Source organism: Hypoxylon trugodes, assembly GCF_022578975.1.
Source record: "Hypoxylon trugodes strain CBS 135444 unplaced genomic scaffold F4822scaffold_10, whole genome shotgun sequence".
Lineage (NCBI taxonomy): Eukaryota > Fungi > Ascomycota > Sordariomycetes > Xylariales > Hypoxylaceae > Hypoxylon > Hypoxylon trugodes.
Window position 1 is genome coordinate 1,423,118 of NW_026250025.1, and position 16,687 is coordinate 1,439,804.

Genomic DNA, 16,687 nt, shown 5'->3' on the forward strand with positions numbered 1-16,687 from the left:
GTGGTTAGAAAATGACCTGACTGACCTAATACCTAATAATAAGCGAGCGTAAACCTGCAATTCTCTAGCGCCATGGCGCCCATGGGGTAAGCCAAAGAAGAGAATTCAGAAATGGCGGTGATTCTCATGAATACCTCCATTAGGACTAGGTGAAAAGCAGCTGTTGATGAGAAGGGGATTTGATGGTTCGACAAAATGTGAAGATGTGTCTAGTCAGTTCAGGGGTACATTACGTGTACGTATGTGTGTGTGTACGTGTATGTACGGTACCATATACGGTACCTAGGTATCTTGCACGGTGAAGTTTTTTGCTGTTGTATCGAAGTCCGTCGCCGACTTACTATGCAGTTGCAATGATGCTCCGACTCAAACAATAAGAGCCTAAGCCTAGCTAGCCTCCTCTTGAAATCCCAGAATCCCAGCATCCTAGCAACGGAAGAGCACTAAAAAGTAAATAAGTTCGATGTTCCCAGCCCAGCAGCAGGTTAGCCGGGGATCACAAAAGGCCTATTTGCGGGGAAGGGCTCAGATGATTGCTTGAACCCTCCCCCTGCTAAGACTGCTAGACCTAACTATGCCTGCTAGGGGATATCAGTCTAGCCTCCACGATGCGTTGATGCGACGATGCCCCATGATTTCTATGAAGGAGCAATAGCGTGACAGCAACGCAGTGGAGACTCCACGCGAGTCCGTTGCCAAGCAATTTCCATTTTAGGAAAATTCCATGTCATTTTAGTTTGATTTTTTGAATGATGATTTTTTTTTATTTCTCCGTTTGGAGGTTTTCAATTTGGCCGTTCCTTCAGTTGTGCGTTGTGCGTTGTGTGAAAATGTTTAAAATCGGAAAAGGAAAAGGAAAAGGGAATTGAAGGATTTCAAAAAGATTCGCAATCGCCTAATACATTAAGGTATACACGTGTACCTAGGTACATGCACGTAATACTCGGGGTACCTCGCTACCTTGTATTTTATGATGCGGGTGTTGTTGAAGTAGAAGGTGCATCCTTAGGAAACGGTACTTCAACACAAGTACTTACTTCCCTGCAGCCGTCGAGATTTGGAATAATCGACACTTTCACTCTTTGGATGTAGTGGGTCTTAGCGACAGGGAAAGTACAAAGGTACTTCATTTATATCCCCCGTTTTTTACTCCCTCATCAACTTGAAATCTCCATCAATCATTACCAATTACCAAATACCAAGATACCAAGATGGTTGGCCTTGAACCTTTTTACTACCTATATTATCTTTAAACGGGAGAACGTCCTTTACTTATCCCGGTCTGGATGTAAGGAATCGATAGATCTGAAAAAATACAATATACGGATTGAAATGGTTTCGTCAGCAATTTCCGTCCCCCGTCGCTGTCTGTGAGCAAGCCTACGTACGACTTGATACAGTACTCCGATTCAGCCCCTTAATGAACGGTTAGGTGGTTAGATCAAATTCAGGCGCTTAATATTAACAATACATCTCGATACTTCATTAACTAAGCAATACGTTAGTGCCGTTATTAGGAATCAACTGTTTGCTAACGATGTGATATCCGTAGATTCTCGTCGCTAGTCCCCGAATGTACCCTTCACATTCGGCCTCGGCTAGGGACTACCACCGCCGTTACACATGCAGGATCAAGCCTGCAGCATCATGAAGGGGTCTCCTATACGGATTACGCACGTAGGCAATATGCTCTGACCACTTTCCCACGTCATGGCATGGAGCTGAATCACGAAGTTGGAGTTGAGCAACACCAAATAAGTTCCTTAACCTGGGGGTATGGAGTGTTCGAAAGACAATCATCTGTCTATATACCGGTATGTACAAATCCTGATCCCGAGGGCATAGGTAGCCAATCCTCCCTCAATGTGGGAATGCCCGTCGCTACGCATCCAATGGCGGCACCCCATTTACCCTCCTCGCCGCATAGGCACAGGGCAATTAATACTCAATTGTGCGTTAAAGTCTGCGGGTTAAAGATAACCACCCACTGCCAACTTTTTTATTCCCTTACTGCGAGATTATCACCTGAGGAGGCCTTTTGGATCAGCAGTACTCAATACGATTCAAGAGCGTACTTATTACAGCAGGCTTTACCTGCCCTTTAAATGAGTTTGCGATGATGTAGTCTACTTGTTTGCCCAGGTAACTCAAGCAAACGTCCATGCCAGGCGTGGGTTACTCGCAGAAAGGAACCTATTGTAGGCTATCAGAAAAACGTGCTGAAATATTAAGGAGGGTTCGCCTCGGCCGTGATTCGCTCTTTAGGGCGACACCGAATTGTATCACGACATGATGACGGGAGGGTGTCAATGAACGGCTACTCGCAGAGACACATATTCCTGTTTTATTCCTACAATATATGCTTACGGCCGTAGAGTCGGATAGGGCTGAACTCATGGAGTTATCCAAAGGCCGTGGAATACGACCATCGGGTCGAATTTCATGGCAGTAAATTTGGTCGCCGTAAAGTGACGACGACGCTCCCCTATTTGCCTAACATCGGCTCAAACGTCGATGCAAGGGAACCAAAACGTTATACATGACCCGTGTCGCATTCCCGACAAGGGTTTCCTCGATGGCGATAATATCTTTACCGTTAGATTTAACTCATCCTCGGATAGGTAGGTGTAGCAACCGCCACATTCCTAGTGCTGCTTAACATCAAGGTTGCAACAATCTCGTCAACACCATTAACTGAGGCTATTATCACACAGGTTATAGAAACTTTAATTCGACTTCGCAACCCTCCAAGAACAGGATATCTAGAGTATTCAGTAATTGGTGTCTTACTTTTCGAAGGATTCTTCACTGGGATAAATTTGTGATAGGTGCGGGTAGGATCCTCTTGTTGGGTCTTCCTTTCCATTCTATTCCGTACCAACGTGGTTCCAGACCAAGGGAATCCTTGGTTTCATCATATGGAGATAATGATTACCTATGGGGAGACGACTGGGGATGCGAAAGGATCATCCATCGGCCTTTACCAGGTGTCTCAAGCAAACCCCGGGAACGTGGTAAATCAGCTCATTCAGAGCGCCACCGCAACCTCGGTCCTAGAAGGAAGCACGAAGGCTTACTACGCCTGTGCCCGATGGTGGTCTGTGACATTGGAACTTCTACCCGCGGGTCAATATCTTGTCCCGGGGTATGTACCGGAAAACGTTTTTGACACTATGCCTTTTTTAATAGAGCGAGGCTTAAAGTACCGGATAACGACGCCGTCTATTGTAGTTTTCCGGTATGCCCCTATTCGAGGAGAATCTATACACTTCCCTTTGACAAGATGCGCGCGCATCACTTACGCATTCCAAATCCCTAGGTTAAGCGCCAGCACCACATGTATTTATTGCTATCTAGAAGGAAAAGGTACGCGATCGACAGCTAAAGAACAAGTGTCTATTACCCCATTACCGCCCTTACGCCGAACCCGTAAAGAACGAAAGAATATGTAGGGTCCGAGCATACCAATATCCCAAGTTTGTCCCTTGCTAACGTAGCCGTGATCATCCACTGTCAACTAAATCTAGGATGATCCTCGCCGGCGTCTCTGAGTTAAGTTTCCATCTATCGGAAGACGAACCTGCCAGCCTGCCAGTTCGAAAGAAATAATCGCTTTGGTACCAACAGCTATCCCACCTAGTCACCGACTCGGCGGCGATTAATCAATCTCCGTAGGCTTTCCCGCTGCCTAGGATACATCGGCCTCCTCGCCCATCTACTCAATCTCCAGAGACCCTTCGACCTACCTAAGGCAGTCCAACGGTACGACAGGACCGTTGAGACGTGGCTTGCATCGGGCATGCGAGGGCTGCCTAGTAGTAAGAAGGAAGGCGATACGCGGGTTGGTCTTCCCATGGTAGTCAAGGGGAACGTTCCATGCAGGTGACTTCGGGTGAGCTCGAGTCAAATAGAGGTTGGTTAGAATTGGGAATGGGATTTATAATCAAGATAGCGGTTTACCACTCTACATGCTCCGCATGTGAAGGTACCGTGTTAGTTTGGTCGTTTGGATATAGTATTTGTTATTCGTGATTCCACATACATATGTCTCGTAGTGTCGGGACATGAAGGACGATTTCTACCCAGGTACATAGGTAGGCAAGACTACAATATCTGTAGGCTCTCGAATACCTACCTAGGTAGGTACTCTGGAGAACATTGCTAGGACTCTAGCTATGACTTATCGCATTGCTACAACGTTGGGTAGGTAGGAATACTAAAAAAGCTTCACTAAACGCTTCTCAAATTTTGACCAGGGCAAAGGGCGATATTTGATAGCTTGTAGTCCTCATCGTCACCCTCGCTCTCCTAGGACTCTAAAGTGGCATTTGTATTCGTACTAGAAGCTGGGAACAGTGATGTTACCCTATTATCGTAAATGTCTTTAATTTTGTTAGCTCACTTGTTTCTTTGGGGGGGCTCAGGAATAAACCTTGAGCACAGTTAACTGACAAACTAATGCACTGACAGAACTTTCAATTGAGAGTTCCAACGCTGTTTGATGCGCTATTCAAGCACTTTCTTTAGTGACATTTAGTGAATTTTCCCACGGGCTAAAAGTAGAGGCCGCATTTCCCCACTTGGTGGCGTTCTACTTACACACCAATTCGGCATCTCTTCGGGCACCCTTTGACAAACTTCTCATAGTACCACTTAACTTATTTTATGTTCAGCGATTTATTGGTGGAATGGCCGAGCGGTTATGGCGCTGCGTTCAGGTGTATCTGAATAATTCTATGATCAATGGAATTCTCGCAGTGGAGCAATCCGCGTGGGTTCGAATCCCACTTCCATCATCGTTTGTGTTTTGCTTTTTGTTGAAATGGTGATTATTTTTGGTGGAGCGGGGTATTTTTATAGGCTAATTACGTCACTGTTTTTGCTTTATGTTCTCATGTAAAAGCAAACCTACAAAAGGCACTTTATCTTGTAATTCCTACCGTCCTTTGTTAGACTCTGTTCATATTCAATTCTGATAGACACCTGGGTAAGGATCAAGCAAACTCACATTACGACTCAGATCAATGAAGTATCTAAACAGCTTGTCTATCAACCATCATGATTTCATTAATTGAATCACTTGATTGGTCTATTAGGATGCATTATCGAGCTAGAATTACATCGCGATTCCTCTGCTTAATACAGGGACAATAGAGGTTTCTAATCTTTAAGATCTACACATAAACCCACATTTTAGCACTTTTAATCCATAAGTATTCTTTGGCTACTCCTTTACTCCTTAGATAGCATGGCAATGAAACGATATCGAAGCCCCGAACTAGTCCAAAATCCATTCATAAAAAAGAGGAATCTAGAATGGAGTATAGATACTTCGGGATCACCACACGATACTGAAGAGGGTACCGAATCTGATGAGCCGCAAGATGAAGGTCCTGCTTCGAAAGATGATCCAAGGGCACCAGCGATAGAGGCGGGTGAAATCAAGATCAATGACCATCTAAACTACTTTAGCGACCGCCTATCGAAAGCAGTACTTTCACCTTTCCCACAAGACATGCCTAGGCTTCTCATAGGAGATTACCGCAAGCTCTACGAGACAAACTATGGTAATCCAAGGGGCTCACATTTCATCATCCATCAGCACGATCATCCCATAGCAGGCACACATTACGACCTTAGACTCCAGATCAATGAAACAAGTAGCGCATCATGGGCCATCATGTACGGACTCCCAGGTGATCCCAACAGTCAGCGTCTAAACCGAAATGCAACAGAAACACGAATTCACTGTTTATGGGTAAGTCTTTACTTTGTAAAAAACCAAAATCATCTATTATACCTACCAAACCAAAAAAACTATTCTATTTTATTTGACTAATGTAATCCTCCATATAGAACCACCTAATAGAAACCGCCTCAAACTCAACCGGGTCCCTACTTATATGGGACACCGGGACATACTCGATTCTTCCAAATCGAGAAAACAGAAAGGCTGGAGCTGATTTGAACTCACAGTCGGAGGAGGAAGAAGAAGAACCGGAACTTACGGAACAGGAAAAACTCCATAACGCCTTCCAGAGGCGTAAAATACGCATCCGGTTGGACGGAACACGGTTACCAGATAACTATGTGTTAAACCTACGTCTAACGAAAGACGAAGATGCCGCGGGACGAGCTAAAAGCGGGCGCGTGCCTGTGCGACGGCGGAAGAGAGGCAACAATTCTGCCCCCAAACCTAAACGTGGGGAAAACGTCGAGCCTGTAGTGAGCTCAACCTCCGACGAGGATTCAGAGACTGTAAACGTGCCAGCGGAAACAATAGAACAGTCCAAGATCTCAGCCATGGAACGCGAGATCCGGGAACTGGAAGACGAACAAGTGCGCCACACAAACGCATACGTAGGCGCGAGCAACACAATTGGAAGTGTGCACAAGCGACGGTGGTATTTGTCGCTTGACAGGGAGGCATGTGGGTTTGCTAAATCGCGGGTTGGTGGGAGGAGTATGTGGGAGCGGGTTAAACGTGCCTTTGACGAGGCAAAAGATGAGATTGAGGATGAGGTGGCGAGTGGGAAAAATAGACTTACGTTCCCGTTCTACGTCCGTGGGGTGGATGTCGAGAGGAGTGTTGTTACCGGGAGGACCGGCGCCGAGGTTTTGAGCGATGAAGGGGTTGTGGGATATGTTGGCCGGAAGGGGTGGAGGCCTGTTTTGAAGTGAATATTAAGTGATTGATATAAAAGAGATACGACAACGGTATAACAGGTTAACTATTGTTGTATTGGAGTTTATTTCTTAGAATTCCGAGAACTTCTGGATGAAGAGACTCTGGATGAATAAACGGATGGCGAGTATACTGGTTTAACCGGGGAGTATTCCGTGTATTCCGGACGACCTTCCATCTGCGGTGAATACGATTGTTGGTAGGGGTTTCTCGAGTATCTTTGTCCTCTTGGGGAAGATGGATATTCTGGATATCCCATATTCGCAGAAATAGGATGAGGTGCTTCGGGCCGGGGATACGCAAGTGATGAATGCGAGGCACTACTACTACTGCTGCTACTGCTACTATTACTCGGGGATGGTACGTATGGTCCTCTTGCCGAATCGGCGTAATAGTCGTAATTGGGTTGTTGCTCGTTATCCTCAAATACTTGGTAGGTTTCGTAGTTACCATCATTTTCGTAATTATAATCATTCGCATAATTAGGATTATTTGCGTACTCGGGATTATTCCCATAAAAATCATGTTCATATACGGCCTCGCCGACTGAACTGGGGAATTTCGTGCCCCGGCCGTGATACATGTGGCCGCTCCGAGTCACCTTAATCTTTGAGTCGCAAGTCCCGCCAGCCATGTAGTTCATGACGGCGAATTTCCTTTCGTTTGAGTGACCCATTTTCCCGGGTTTCTTAAATTTGGTTTTAAGTTTACTGTATAAAGAGGTAGACTTATCTGTGGTCGAGGTTACTCGCTTGTTGCTAGTTGGCTGTGGTGGGCTGTTTGGAATGCCGTGATAATACTTGCTGTTTGGATATTCTCTGGTAGAGCTTGATCGAGACATGTTTACGGGGATGGGCGAATGAAATACTATATCCTAATGACCAAATCGGTAAACTAATAATTGCTACAACATACAAGCCCCTTTCATGACAATGGATTGGTTTGTAAAATCTATCTACGTGTCAAAACAATAAACAAAAACTTCTTTGCTAAACAACATGAGCATTGTAAGGCACTTAACTTCTTGACGCATTACCAAATTACCTCGCTTCTTGTGGTAGGACTATTGAGCTTTTATTCATAGCACTCGAGCTTCCGTTATATTAGCACATAGACTTCGGAACCAAGACCGTACGACGGCGAGTCACTCTCGATCGTGGAACATCCTACCGATTACACCTGAGGGTTAGCTTGGTACCTACCACCTGGAGAAAGAGAAGTTTATGTACGTAAAGCTTCTATAAATAGCCTTCTCTTCCCGAATCGAGGAACTGAACAGGGCTGGGTATCTATACATACAAATTCAACCCGATATTTGTTCTGCTCTTGGGTCTCAGACAAAGCCCTTGAAGTATTACATCTATGGTATTGTTATGGGGATGAAAGGGTATTATTCAATGGACATTCTTTGATGCTAAGTATTATTGGTTTAGTACTCTCTGCCCAGGGACGTTGGTGTGCCCGTTCTTAACTTACATGCTTGAACTCGACTTTTCCGTAGTGTGGAGCCCTAGACGGGAGCGAATCCAATTACCTAGGGTACCATAAGTATCCTGTTAAGTTCACTAATGGTAATCAAAATTGATGTGGTCGTGTGTGAAGTGTTTGATTGAATAGGTTCCCCAGCAAATCTGTCGTGGGATACCTGGGCTAGTATATCATAAATACTAGCTCCAAAACTCGAAAATCAAGTCGTAATCGTTTCATCTCAAATACACGCCTTACGCGGGATATCGTAACAGTTTGCGAAATCCGTCAAACTCCAAATTTGATGCGACGCGAAATTTATGCAACATCTAGTATCCTTTTTCTCTCTCATGCTCTTCTCTTCCTCATTATCATCATTCCGCCTGCCCCTTATTTCCTCAAATCATATGTTCGTTCGGTTGTCGCGGGCTTCAACCATATCTCATAGGCGCCTGGCCTTGGGGAGGAGCTTGACCGTAACCTTGAGGCGGGCCTTGCCCCCAACCCTGTGGTGGTCCTTGGGGTGGGCCTTGTTGCGGCGGCGGTTGACCTTGCATTGTTATATTATTCCCTTCTCCATCTCGTCTCATGCCTTGGACATCGGGTCGGTGTTCTAGGGGTTGCGCGAAATGGCAGATGTTGCAGCTAACATCTTGGTAGCCGTGGACGGAAAGAGGAACAACGGGCTATACGTCGCATTAGTATCATTTATGATTTCGCAGCAGTGGGAAAAAGGTAGAACTTACGACAAAGCAAAAGGTAAACCATGGATTGCTCTTAATAACATGTCCAGCCCAGTTACCGCAGTTGTGACATTGACATGTGATGCCTTCGTAGCCTTCTACTTCCTTCCGGAAGGTGTGCTCACCACAAGTGAATACTATACACATTGCGGCTATTTAATTCATGCGACGACGTTGCTTAATTCGGTAGATCGTAACGTGCGCAAATAGATTCAGTCGAGTAAGTGTAGCTTGTGTCGCGTGTTTTGGTAGTCGGTGTTAACGGAACAGACGGTGTCAACTCTTAAATTATTGAAGGAGTGCGAATATTATTATATTATGGGTATAGAGATAGAATAAATAATTGTAAAATGTATCAACGCTTTGTCCATATTGTTGGTAGAAGAAAAAGATAGTTGTCTTGGTGTGAGGTGGGCGCGTCACCTTTAGGGGCTGTGCTGCGACGGCCAAGACAATTATCTCTAACTGAACTAACTGAAGAAGCCTCGGCGGTCACTAACCAACCAATGACGTACGCTAAAAATTACCGTCGCAACTGCCCAGGTGCTGTAAGCTATTATCGATAGCGGCTCTTAAATCCACTGTCCCCGCTAATTTAGGGACCTTCCAAGGTTACTTTAGGTACCTGCATTTAGCTACCAATGACATAAAAATTTCCATCTTAAACAATATAACCTACCCAGCTCAATACCTCGACACTAGAAGATCATGAACAACAGCTAGGGAAGAAGAGAAAGAAAAGCAGGAATCAAGCTCGCGATGAGCACCACCCCCACACCAAACCCGACAAAATGCTCTACGACCTAAACATTCCGTGGTCCCCCACAACCACCCCCTCGGACCTCGAGCGCACACTACGCTTCAGCGCACAACTGGGCTACAACGTCGTCGCATTAAACCACACCCTCGACGCGCCCTTACCAGGGAACATCCAAAACCCTCTTCCGAAATTCCCTCCTCCCTCCACCGCCAACAACCCACAACCTTCATCTTCATCTCAACAACGACAGACCTCTTCAACGCAACGCACACCAACAATCCTCCACCGCCTAACCCTCTCCTTCACCGACCCCTCACAAAACCAACAACTCCCACGCGCAGCGCAATCCTACGACCTAATCGCCGTGCGCCCGACAACCGAAAAAGCATTCCAAGCCGCGTGCTTAACGGTCAGCGCAACCGATGTATCCCTCATATCCCTGGATCTAAGCACGCGGTTACCGTTTTACCTCCGGCCAAAGCCGTGTATGGCGGCCATAGCCCGGGGTTTGCGGTTTGAAATCTGCTACGGCTCTGTTCTAGGAGGGGGGGACGCTCGCGCTCGCGCGAATCTAGCGGGGAATGTGGCGCAGCTTGTGCGCGCTACGCGTGGACGGGGGTTGGTGGTTAGTAGTGAAGCGGCGGGAGCGCTTGCGTTGAGGGCGCCGGCGGATGTGGTTAATCTTCTGGCGGTTTGGGGGTTGGCTACGGAACGGGGGATGGAGGCGCTTGGGACGAATCCAAGGGGGGTGGTTGTTAATGAGGGGATTAAGAGGAGTGGGTTTAGGGGTGTTGTGGATATTGTTGGGGTTGCGGAAAGGTCGGAGGGAGAGAAGGGGGAGGGGAAGGATAGTAAGAAGAGGAAGAATGATTCGGGTACCGTGGAAGGAGGAGGTGGTAACGGCGGTGGTGATGGTAATAAAGGAGAGGAAGCCCCGATTAGTAAGAGACAGGCGAAGAAGCTTAAGGCTGCGTTGAGGAAAAAGGAGGTCGGGGAGAAAGTGAATAAGGCCTAGGGATAGGCGTGAAGCAAAAGTTATTAGCGTCGTTAAGACTTGCATATAATGATGGCGTTCGGGATAATAGGCTGGGTTGGTCATCTGAAGATACCCTGATAATAGAAATGTTCTCTATCACATACAATTTCGCTGTCCTTCCTTGCATTGAAGATCTATGTTCACGCAAATACAATTTAATCAAGGCCAGCTCGATTCAATTAATTTTTATACTTCATTTATTCCAACAAGAAACAGAAGGCTATATACAAAATATACTATTTGATATTTGCTCCTGGCAGTAAGTAATAAGTTCCGTGTTAACAAGCGCAGACCTCATCTCTTCTATCTCCCCAACTCACCCCAAGAACGAGGCTACCAAAAATCACGTTTACATCCATGTGTATATAGATATGTATAAAAAGAAAAAGAAAAACAAGGAAAATAGATGAGGCAGGTGATAGGTAGGAAAGGAATACTACAAATTTGCCTGCGACGGTAGGTGGTGTTGGCGGAGGCGATAATAGGAACCAAAACCGTTATTATACATCCGTTCTACGGGGGTATTTCCTTTCCTTTCCCTTTTTCCTTCTTCTGCCTATCTACCGACCGTATTCCTACCCCATCATTAATCCAACTCATTACACCCGACCTAGCGCACCCAACGAAAGTACACTCGTCAACGAAATCCCGCTAAGATCAATCGAGGGCCCAGTATTCGCCGGTGCGGTAACAGCGGGAGCTGGGGCTCCGCCTGCGTTGTTGGCGGCGGGGGGCGCAGTCTGTGATTCAACGGGTAACGCGAGGGAGGATTGGGCGGCTGGGGGAGCGGCGGCTGTTGCTGTGGCGGTTGCGGATGAGGGCGCGGCTTCGGGGACTTGGATCGATGATGCAGCGGCGGCGGAGGAAGAGGAAGAGGCGGCTGCTGTGGCTGTATCTGCTGCCGCCGCGGAAGAGGTGGATGAGGAAACTGCAGCAGCGGAGCTGGAGGCAGCGGCAGGTGTTGAAACTGAAGACGAAGCTACAGCAGCAGCACTGGAACTCGACACCACAGCCGCCGCACTAGTCGCCGCAGCCGGAGGCGTCGAGACCACGGCCGCAGCACTCGAACTAGCAACCGCAGCCGCCGACGAAGCAGCAGCCAAAGCCGAGGATTGCGCCGCGGCTTCCGAGGACGCGGCTTGAGCGGCAGATGATGCAACGGCGGAGGCTTGGTCCGCGGGGACTGGGGTACCGGTTGACACACCGCAGGCGATCATTTGCATCATGGTTACGGTTGATACTTGCATTACGGTCGTTGCTTGCATGACGGTGGAGAGTTGCGTTACGGTTGAGGCGAGCGCTGTCTCGGTTACGGTTGCTGCGGCGCCGGTGCCGAAGACGGTTGTTGTTACGAAGGATAGTTGGGCGGCGCCGTTACTGTTGGGGTTTGTTAGTACCTATCTGGTGGTTTCCTGTTGTGTAGTACGTACGCTTGTCCCTTTCCGCCCTTGTCACCGTCGGCAGCAGCACCCTGGGTTTCGGTCACGGTGATTGTCTTCGTCTGCGCTGCTGCCGTGCCGTTTAATCCACCGATTGCGGCGGCGCCGACTGTGATTGTCTGTTTAACTGTCTCGGTGACGGTGACGGCGCCATTTTGTCCTTGACCCTTCTTTTGGCCATCCCCTTCACCCTTGTTGCCGCCACCTAGGCTGCCGAGTAGCTGGTCCAACAGTCCTCTCTTTACAGGTTCGTCATAGTAGTGATATGTGCCGGCCTATGAGTATGTGAATATAGTTCCTTACTCCCACGACGGTATAGTCTGGTATGATATTATGGGGTAGTACACACCTGTACGAGCGACAGGGAGCTCAGCACGGATAATAAGAACGCTGGGTACGCCGCCCTCATCCTTAGGATGTGAGAAACTACGAGCGATCACTCACTCACTTAGTCCCTCGGTCGAAGCCGTGGTTTCGCGACGTACTCGTCGTAGACGGACTCAAGTTATATACTTGGTGGACGAATAAATGAACGAAGTGAACAGACCAGCCGTTTCTAATTACACGGGATCAACCCGAGATAGAGTAGGTAGAGAATGAAAGCGTTGCTTTGCTTGAGACCTTTTTTTCGATTGAGTTGGCTGCTGACGATATTATGAAAGGAGAGATAGATAGATGGAACTCGAATTATACCGGATTGCTCCGAAGAAACATCAGATATTAGGCGCGTATGCACTCTAGATAGAACGAAAGGAAGGACCGACAGCAAAGTCTCGAAACAAGCAAACAAGCATCACGGGGAAGCAAGGTGGCGCTTAGGAGTTGAAGCCATCAAGAAGGGGAAAAAAACAACATCAGATTAGAAGAAAAAGATTCACGAATATTGGATAGCCAGGGGGGGTGGTGGGAGAGAAGACACGATAAGTGGTAGAACTGCAGTACCTGGATACCTACCTCTTACACCAAACATGGAGCCACAACCACGCGGCCCAGATCGCAAGAAACCCATCAATTCACTGTTAAGAGAGGAATTTTTCAACAGTTCTAAGGCTGTTTCGACCGGGGTTGCGACTTAGTTCAGTCCTTCTTGGATGCGGTTTATGTCACGGCAAATTTTATGCAGGATGAAGCTCGAGGGTCTTGGTCTAGGTCCCGCCCATTTAGAAGTTCGCGATGGTACAGGGATGATCGGAACCAGCCTAGTTTTAGGAGCTTTTGGTAGCTTTAGGTGAGGCTCAAACGTCCATTTGGGGAAAGATGGCCGGGGTTTGAGTCCGATGCCAACAGGGGTTGAGACAACGCCCTGACAAAGGAGGTGTTTGAAGCTACGTCCTCAAAATTCTCCCTGACAAGTTGGCGACTCGGTAATTCGTGATTCTCGACAGAGACATAGTTTAATACAGTATTAAATCCTCCTTTCCGTTAGTTTTGCGATGAAGACGTTACAATTAGTGGTGTATTAGTTTAGTAAAATCAGTTAAATAAGAGAGCCGAGTTTCAAAAGGTATATTACTTGTTAGTGCGTCGAAATTTGACAACAATGTTGATGATAGAAACAGAAACCTATTTCAAGTCGATTACTCGGAGTTTTAGTTTAAAAGTGTTAGCGTCGCGTTGTACAGAGAAAGAGGGGAAAGGTAAGCCACCTTGTCACTATTGCGGGTTACGTGGACGCCTCCTCGATAATATAGTCTTGGCATAGGTTTCATAAGGTAAGATCGTGTGGGAACCAACCCGTCTGCCTTAATTAAATGGTTTAGCTCACGTATCGTCAACCGCTGCAGGGCCGGTAGATGACAGTGACGATGAGACAGACTATGTACGATTAACTGAAGGGATTGAACGTCATAGGCCACTTGTCGAATTTGGTACTCTTGAGCTACCAAGATCTCGATAAACTAATTAGTGAAGATTCGGGAAGCTGACGATCATGGTAACCGGCAATTGATGCATGTTTAGAAGATTGATTGTGGTCTAGAATAGCCGAATTGTTTCTCGTACTTTGATGAGAATATATTTAAATAATGCTAGTTGTAGCTAACATTAGTCGGGTGTGTTGATTACTGCAAACTTGTTTGAATTTTGGTTATTTTAACTGTGTAAATGAAATTGATCGCTCAGTCCCGACGTCTAAGGGATAAATGAAAGCTTAGGCAATCCACATCCGAGATAATTCATCTTCGCGATAAGCCTCACCTTGCATTATTCCTCTTAAGTAGCAGTCGCCCTGTAACGTCCACTGCGAATCCTTCGCTCTCAATACAAGAGGTACCTTCGCACCCTGTACGACAGCAATATCGTCGCCAGCTTCCGCCAAAGCAGGTCCCAGGCCGATATATCCTTTGCTTGTCCTAAAAACCCGGCGATCCGCCAGCGACGACATGGGGATTCTATAGTTCAGAGTCATCTGATCAGATCGTTTATAAAAGATTATCGCATGAGCAACGTGGACAGCTTTATCCACAAGCCATTCTGGAAAAAATCTAGGCAAAAAGCTAATCCATTTGGTTATGGTGGCGTCTCTCTCCAAAATGTCCAATTGGCGACGGATTGTTTCGATAGGTTCGTGACTCGACTCGCACACCAGTGTTTGAACGAATGCGTCCCGAATTGATTCACCAGTAATATAAGGCCCCGGTTTTGATATTTTCGCGATTTGGAACCAGTTATTTAAAACGAAGGTACATTTCGGAATTCGAACGCCGTGATAATTTGATCGTGGAAGCTGATCCACTCGCAGGACTGTACCAACAGCGGCGATACGATCTATACAATGACCGTATATTCCAAGGAAATTCGAGTCGGCACCAGCAAACTGCACTTGTGGCATCGACGAACAGCTAGCAGAAAAATCCAGTTCATTAATATCCGAATAGTTTGCTAGCCCTAAAGGCGCAGTGATGCGAGTGATGGACCAATCAGGTACCCAAGAAGGCAAATTCTCTGGTCCAGTGCCAGAAATACGGCGAGGAACGGACAACAGATTGAGATCCGATGTTTGCTTAAGCACCTCCTTTGCCACAGCTGTATACAACTCGGTGGTATCGACATTGTAATTGGGCTGTAAGGCTTGGACTCTGGAGAGTTCACTTTTGGTTAAGGCGTTTAAACCGAAAATTTTGTCTCTCGGGTCAGTAGCGTCGAGTATTCGGTGACGGAATAGGGCACTAAGAAGATTATGTCGGACCCCAGCACACCATTCACGACGGGCCCTTTCCAGAATGAAGACATAGGCGTTACGCTCATGGTCAGATAACCATAGGTTAAGATGGTCTTGAGCGGTGATAGCAGCCATGAGGTCGGCCCAACTGATGGATGAGTTTCCACAAAAGACTGTCGCCTGTGTCGCCAATGCAAGCTCCTGGACAACCCAGACTCTAGTAAACCATAATCTTTGGATTATTTTGGCGAATGCTGCTAGTCGTGGGAATTCAGATCGGTTTCTGAATCTGCCAAAGAGTTTTCGCGCAAATTCACCGTTGAATGATACCGTCTTGAGCGAGCCGCCAGCTGATGTGTACTGGTGACAGGCCTGAGCAATATCCGAGGCTACTGCAATTCCCTGGTCACTATTCTCTCTTTCTTCACCAAGCCATATGAGAACACGACTAGCTCTTGAGTAGATATCGTTCATACGACGGACCTGTCTTCCTCGTTCATCATCGTCACTCTGGTTGATGCAGACAGCGTCCGCCCATAAACTTCTCTTCTCGGATGGTAGGCGGAAGTGACGCAAAACTTCTTCGAGGGCAGTAGTGACGGCTAAGGTCTTTCCGTTGCAGATAATTTCGACTTTGTCTCGAGAATTACCCCATACGTACGAGATGGCTTCGTATGGGGGAGACTTGCCTATGTCTCCGTGTTCGAGAATGCATTCCACTTGTTGATCTTTTGAGCCGGGGAACAGGGTAAGAATTCGCAACTGATTGCATTCAGGTTCAGTGCCAAAAGGCACGTAGCAATATGAATCCATTGCCGATATAATGAAGGAATCTCGCCACTATGATAGGGATTCGATTTTTACCGTGATAATGACTTATTGAACAGCAGCAAAGAAAACTAGGGGATCTCTATAAATACTTACTTAAGTACCTAGCTAGGCACCATATGAGCTGTGGAGGTAGCGTACTCGGTAGCATTTTCATGGATGTTTGCTACCTTTCGTCTGGTTAGATATGTTTATATGCCTTACGCAAGGGAAGTGGTCAACAGCGAAAATCCAAACCCGCCAGCCACAAAAGAAGTTACACTGCATCTATGTTAGTCAAATGAGGAAGGATATGATGGCCTTGGTAATTCCGATAAAGGTAACGCCTATGATGAGTGTGAGTAACCGATAGATCTGTGAAAGGTGTAAATGGGATTGTCTGGCGAGATAATGTATTTGCATGCTGGACAATAGTTCGGAATAGTTCCGGATTCACTTCAGTAACTCGAATACAAAACATTTTTATTAAGTTTGGGAATTTAGACTTTGAGAACTGTTCGGACGATTAATTCCGCTGTAAATACTCAGGTGACAAGATGGATATCTATTGTTTGTTCGAATTGATAAAT

General features: G+C 46.7%; 6 protein-coding genes and 1 non-coding gene across 7 annotated transcripts; 3 read left to right on the plus strand and 4 right to left on the minus strand.

The window, feature by feature from the left end:
* Nucleotides 1-4,682: 4,682 nt before the first annotated feature.
* F4822DRAFT_t118 lies at nt 4,683-4,796 on the plus strand. Its single transcript has one exon. It is a non-coding gene; the product is annotated as a tRNA-Leu (tRNA).
* A 243-nt stretch (nt 4,797-5,039) lies between these two features.
* Nucleotides 5,040-6,715, plus strand: F4822DRAFT_61560 (DNA polymerase ligase-domain-containing protein). The gene is made up of 2 exons (XM_051463744.1): nt 5,040-5,758; nt 5,857-6,715. The coding sequence occupies exons 1-2, from the start codon at nt 5,249-5,251 to the stop codon at nt 6,679-6,681; spliced, it is 1,335 nt and encodes a 444-aa protein (XP_051309887.1). The 5' UTR covers nt 5,040-5,248; the 3' UTR covers nt 6,682-6,715.
* F4822DRAFT_440285 (uncharacterized protein) lies at nt 6,716-7,526 on the minus strand (the record flags this gene model as incomplete). Its single annotated transcript, XM_051462730.1, has 1 exon — nt 6,716-7,526. One exon carries the CDS (start codon nt 7,524-7,526, stop codon nt 6,750-6,752), a length of 777 nt encoding a protein of 258 aa, XP_051309888.1. The 3' UTR covers nt 6,716-6,749.
* Nucleotides 7,527-8,207: 681 nt separating this feature from the next.
* Nucleotides 8,208-9,146, minus strand: F4822DRAFT_61569 (uncharacterized protein). The gene is made up of 2 exons (XM_051463745.1): nt 8,899-9,146; nt 8,208-8,838 (listed from the first exon to the last, which is right to left on the minus strand). The coding sequence occupies exons 1-2, from the start codon at nt 9,040-9,042 to the stop codon at nt 8,584-8,586; spliced, it is 399 nt and encodes a 132-aa protein (XP_051309889.1). The 5' UTR covers nt 9,043-9,146; the 3' UTR covers nt 8,208-8,583.
* A 382-nt stretch (nt 9,147-9,528) lies between these two features.
* Nucleotides 9,529-10,863, plus strand: F4822DRAFT_418701 (PHP domain-like protein). Its single transcript, XM_051459551.1, has one exon. It carries the CDS (start codon nt 9,687-9,689, stop codon nt 10,668-10,670), a length of 984 nt encoding a protein of 327 aa, XP_051309890.1. The 5' UTR covers nt 9,529-9,686; the 3' UTR covers nt 10,671-10,863.
* On the minus strand, nt 10,847-13,058 carry F4822DRAFT_61581 (uncharacterized protein). The gene is made up of 3 exons (XM_051463746.1): nt 12,480-13,058; nt 12,122-12,405; nt 10,847-12,068 (listed from the first exon to the last, which is right to left on the minus strand). Exons 1-3 carry the CDS (start codon nt 12,537-12,539, stop codon nt 11,291-11,293), a joined length of 1,122 nt encoding a protein of 373 aa, XP_051309891.1. The 5' UTR covers nt 12,540-13,058; the 3' UTR covers nt 10,847-11,290.
* A 1,117-nt stretch (nt 13,059-14,175) lies between these two features.
* On the minus strand, nt 14,176-16,672 carry F4822DRAFT_418705 (HET-domain-containing protein). Its single transcript, XM_051459552.1, has one exon. It carries the CDS (start codon nt 16,101-16,103, stop codon nt 14,280-14,282), a length of 1,824 nt encoding a protein of 607 aa, XP_051309892.1. The 5' UTR covers nt 16,104-16,672; the 3' UTR covers nt 14,176-14,279.
* Nucleotides 16,673-16,687: the final 15 nt, after the last annotated feature.

Excerpts from the sequence above, each read along its gene's own strand:
- F4822DRAFT_61560 (XM_051463744.1), top strand. The coding sequence starts at position 5,249 with ATGGCAATGAAACGATATCGAAGCCCCGAACTAGTCCAAAATCCATTC. Across the intron at positions 5,759-5,856 it reads CACGAATTCACTGTTTATGG|AACCACCTAATAGAAACCGC; the intron begins GTAAGTCTTTAC and ends TCCTCCATATAG.
- F4822DRAFT_61569 (XM_051463745.1), bottom strand. The coding sequence starts at position 9,042 with ATGTGTATAGTATTCACTTGTGGTGAGCACACCTTCCGGAAGGAAGTA. Across the intron at positions 8,839-8,898 it reads GGTTTACCTTTTGCTTTGTC|CCCGTTGTTCCTCTTTCCGT; the intron begins GTAAGTTCTACC and ends TGCGACGTATAG.
- F4822DRAFT_418701 (XM_051459551.1), top strand. The coding sequence starts at position 9,687 with ATGCTCTACGACCTAAACATTCCGTGGTCCCCCACAACCACCCCCTCG.
- F4822DRAFT_61581 (XM_051463746.1), bottom strand. The coding sequence starts at position 12,539 with ATGAGGGCGGCGTACCCAGCGTTCTTATTATCCGTGCTGAGCTCCCTG. Across the intron at positions 12,406-12,479 it reads GCTCCCTGTCGCTCGTACAG|GCCGGCACATATCACTACTA; the intron begins GTGTGTACTACC and ends ACATACTCATAG. Across the intron at positions 12,069-12,121 it reads AAGGGCGGAAAGGGACAAGC|TAACGGCGCCGCCCAACTAT; the intron begins GTACGTACTACA and ends AAACCCCAACAG.
- F4822DRAFT_418705 (XM_051459552.1), bottom strand. The coding sequence starts at position 16,103 with ATGGATTCATATTGCTACGTGCCTTTTGGCACTGAACCTGAATGCAAT.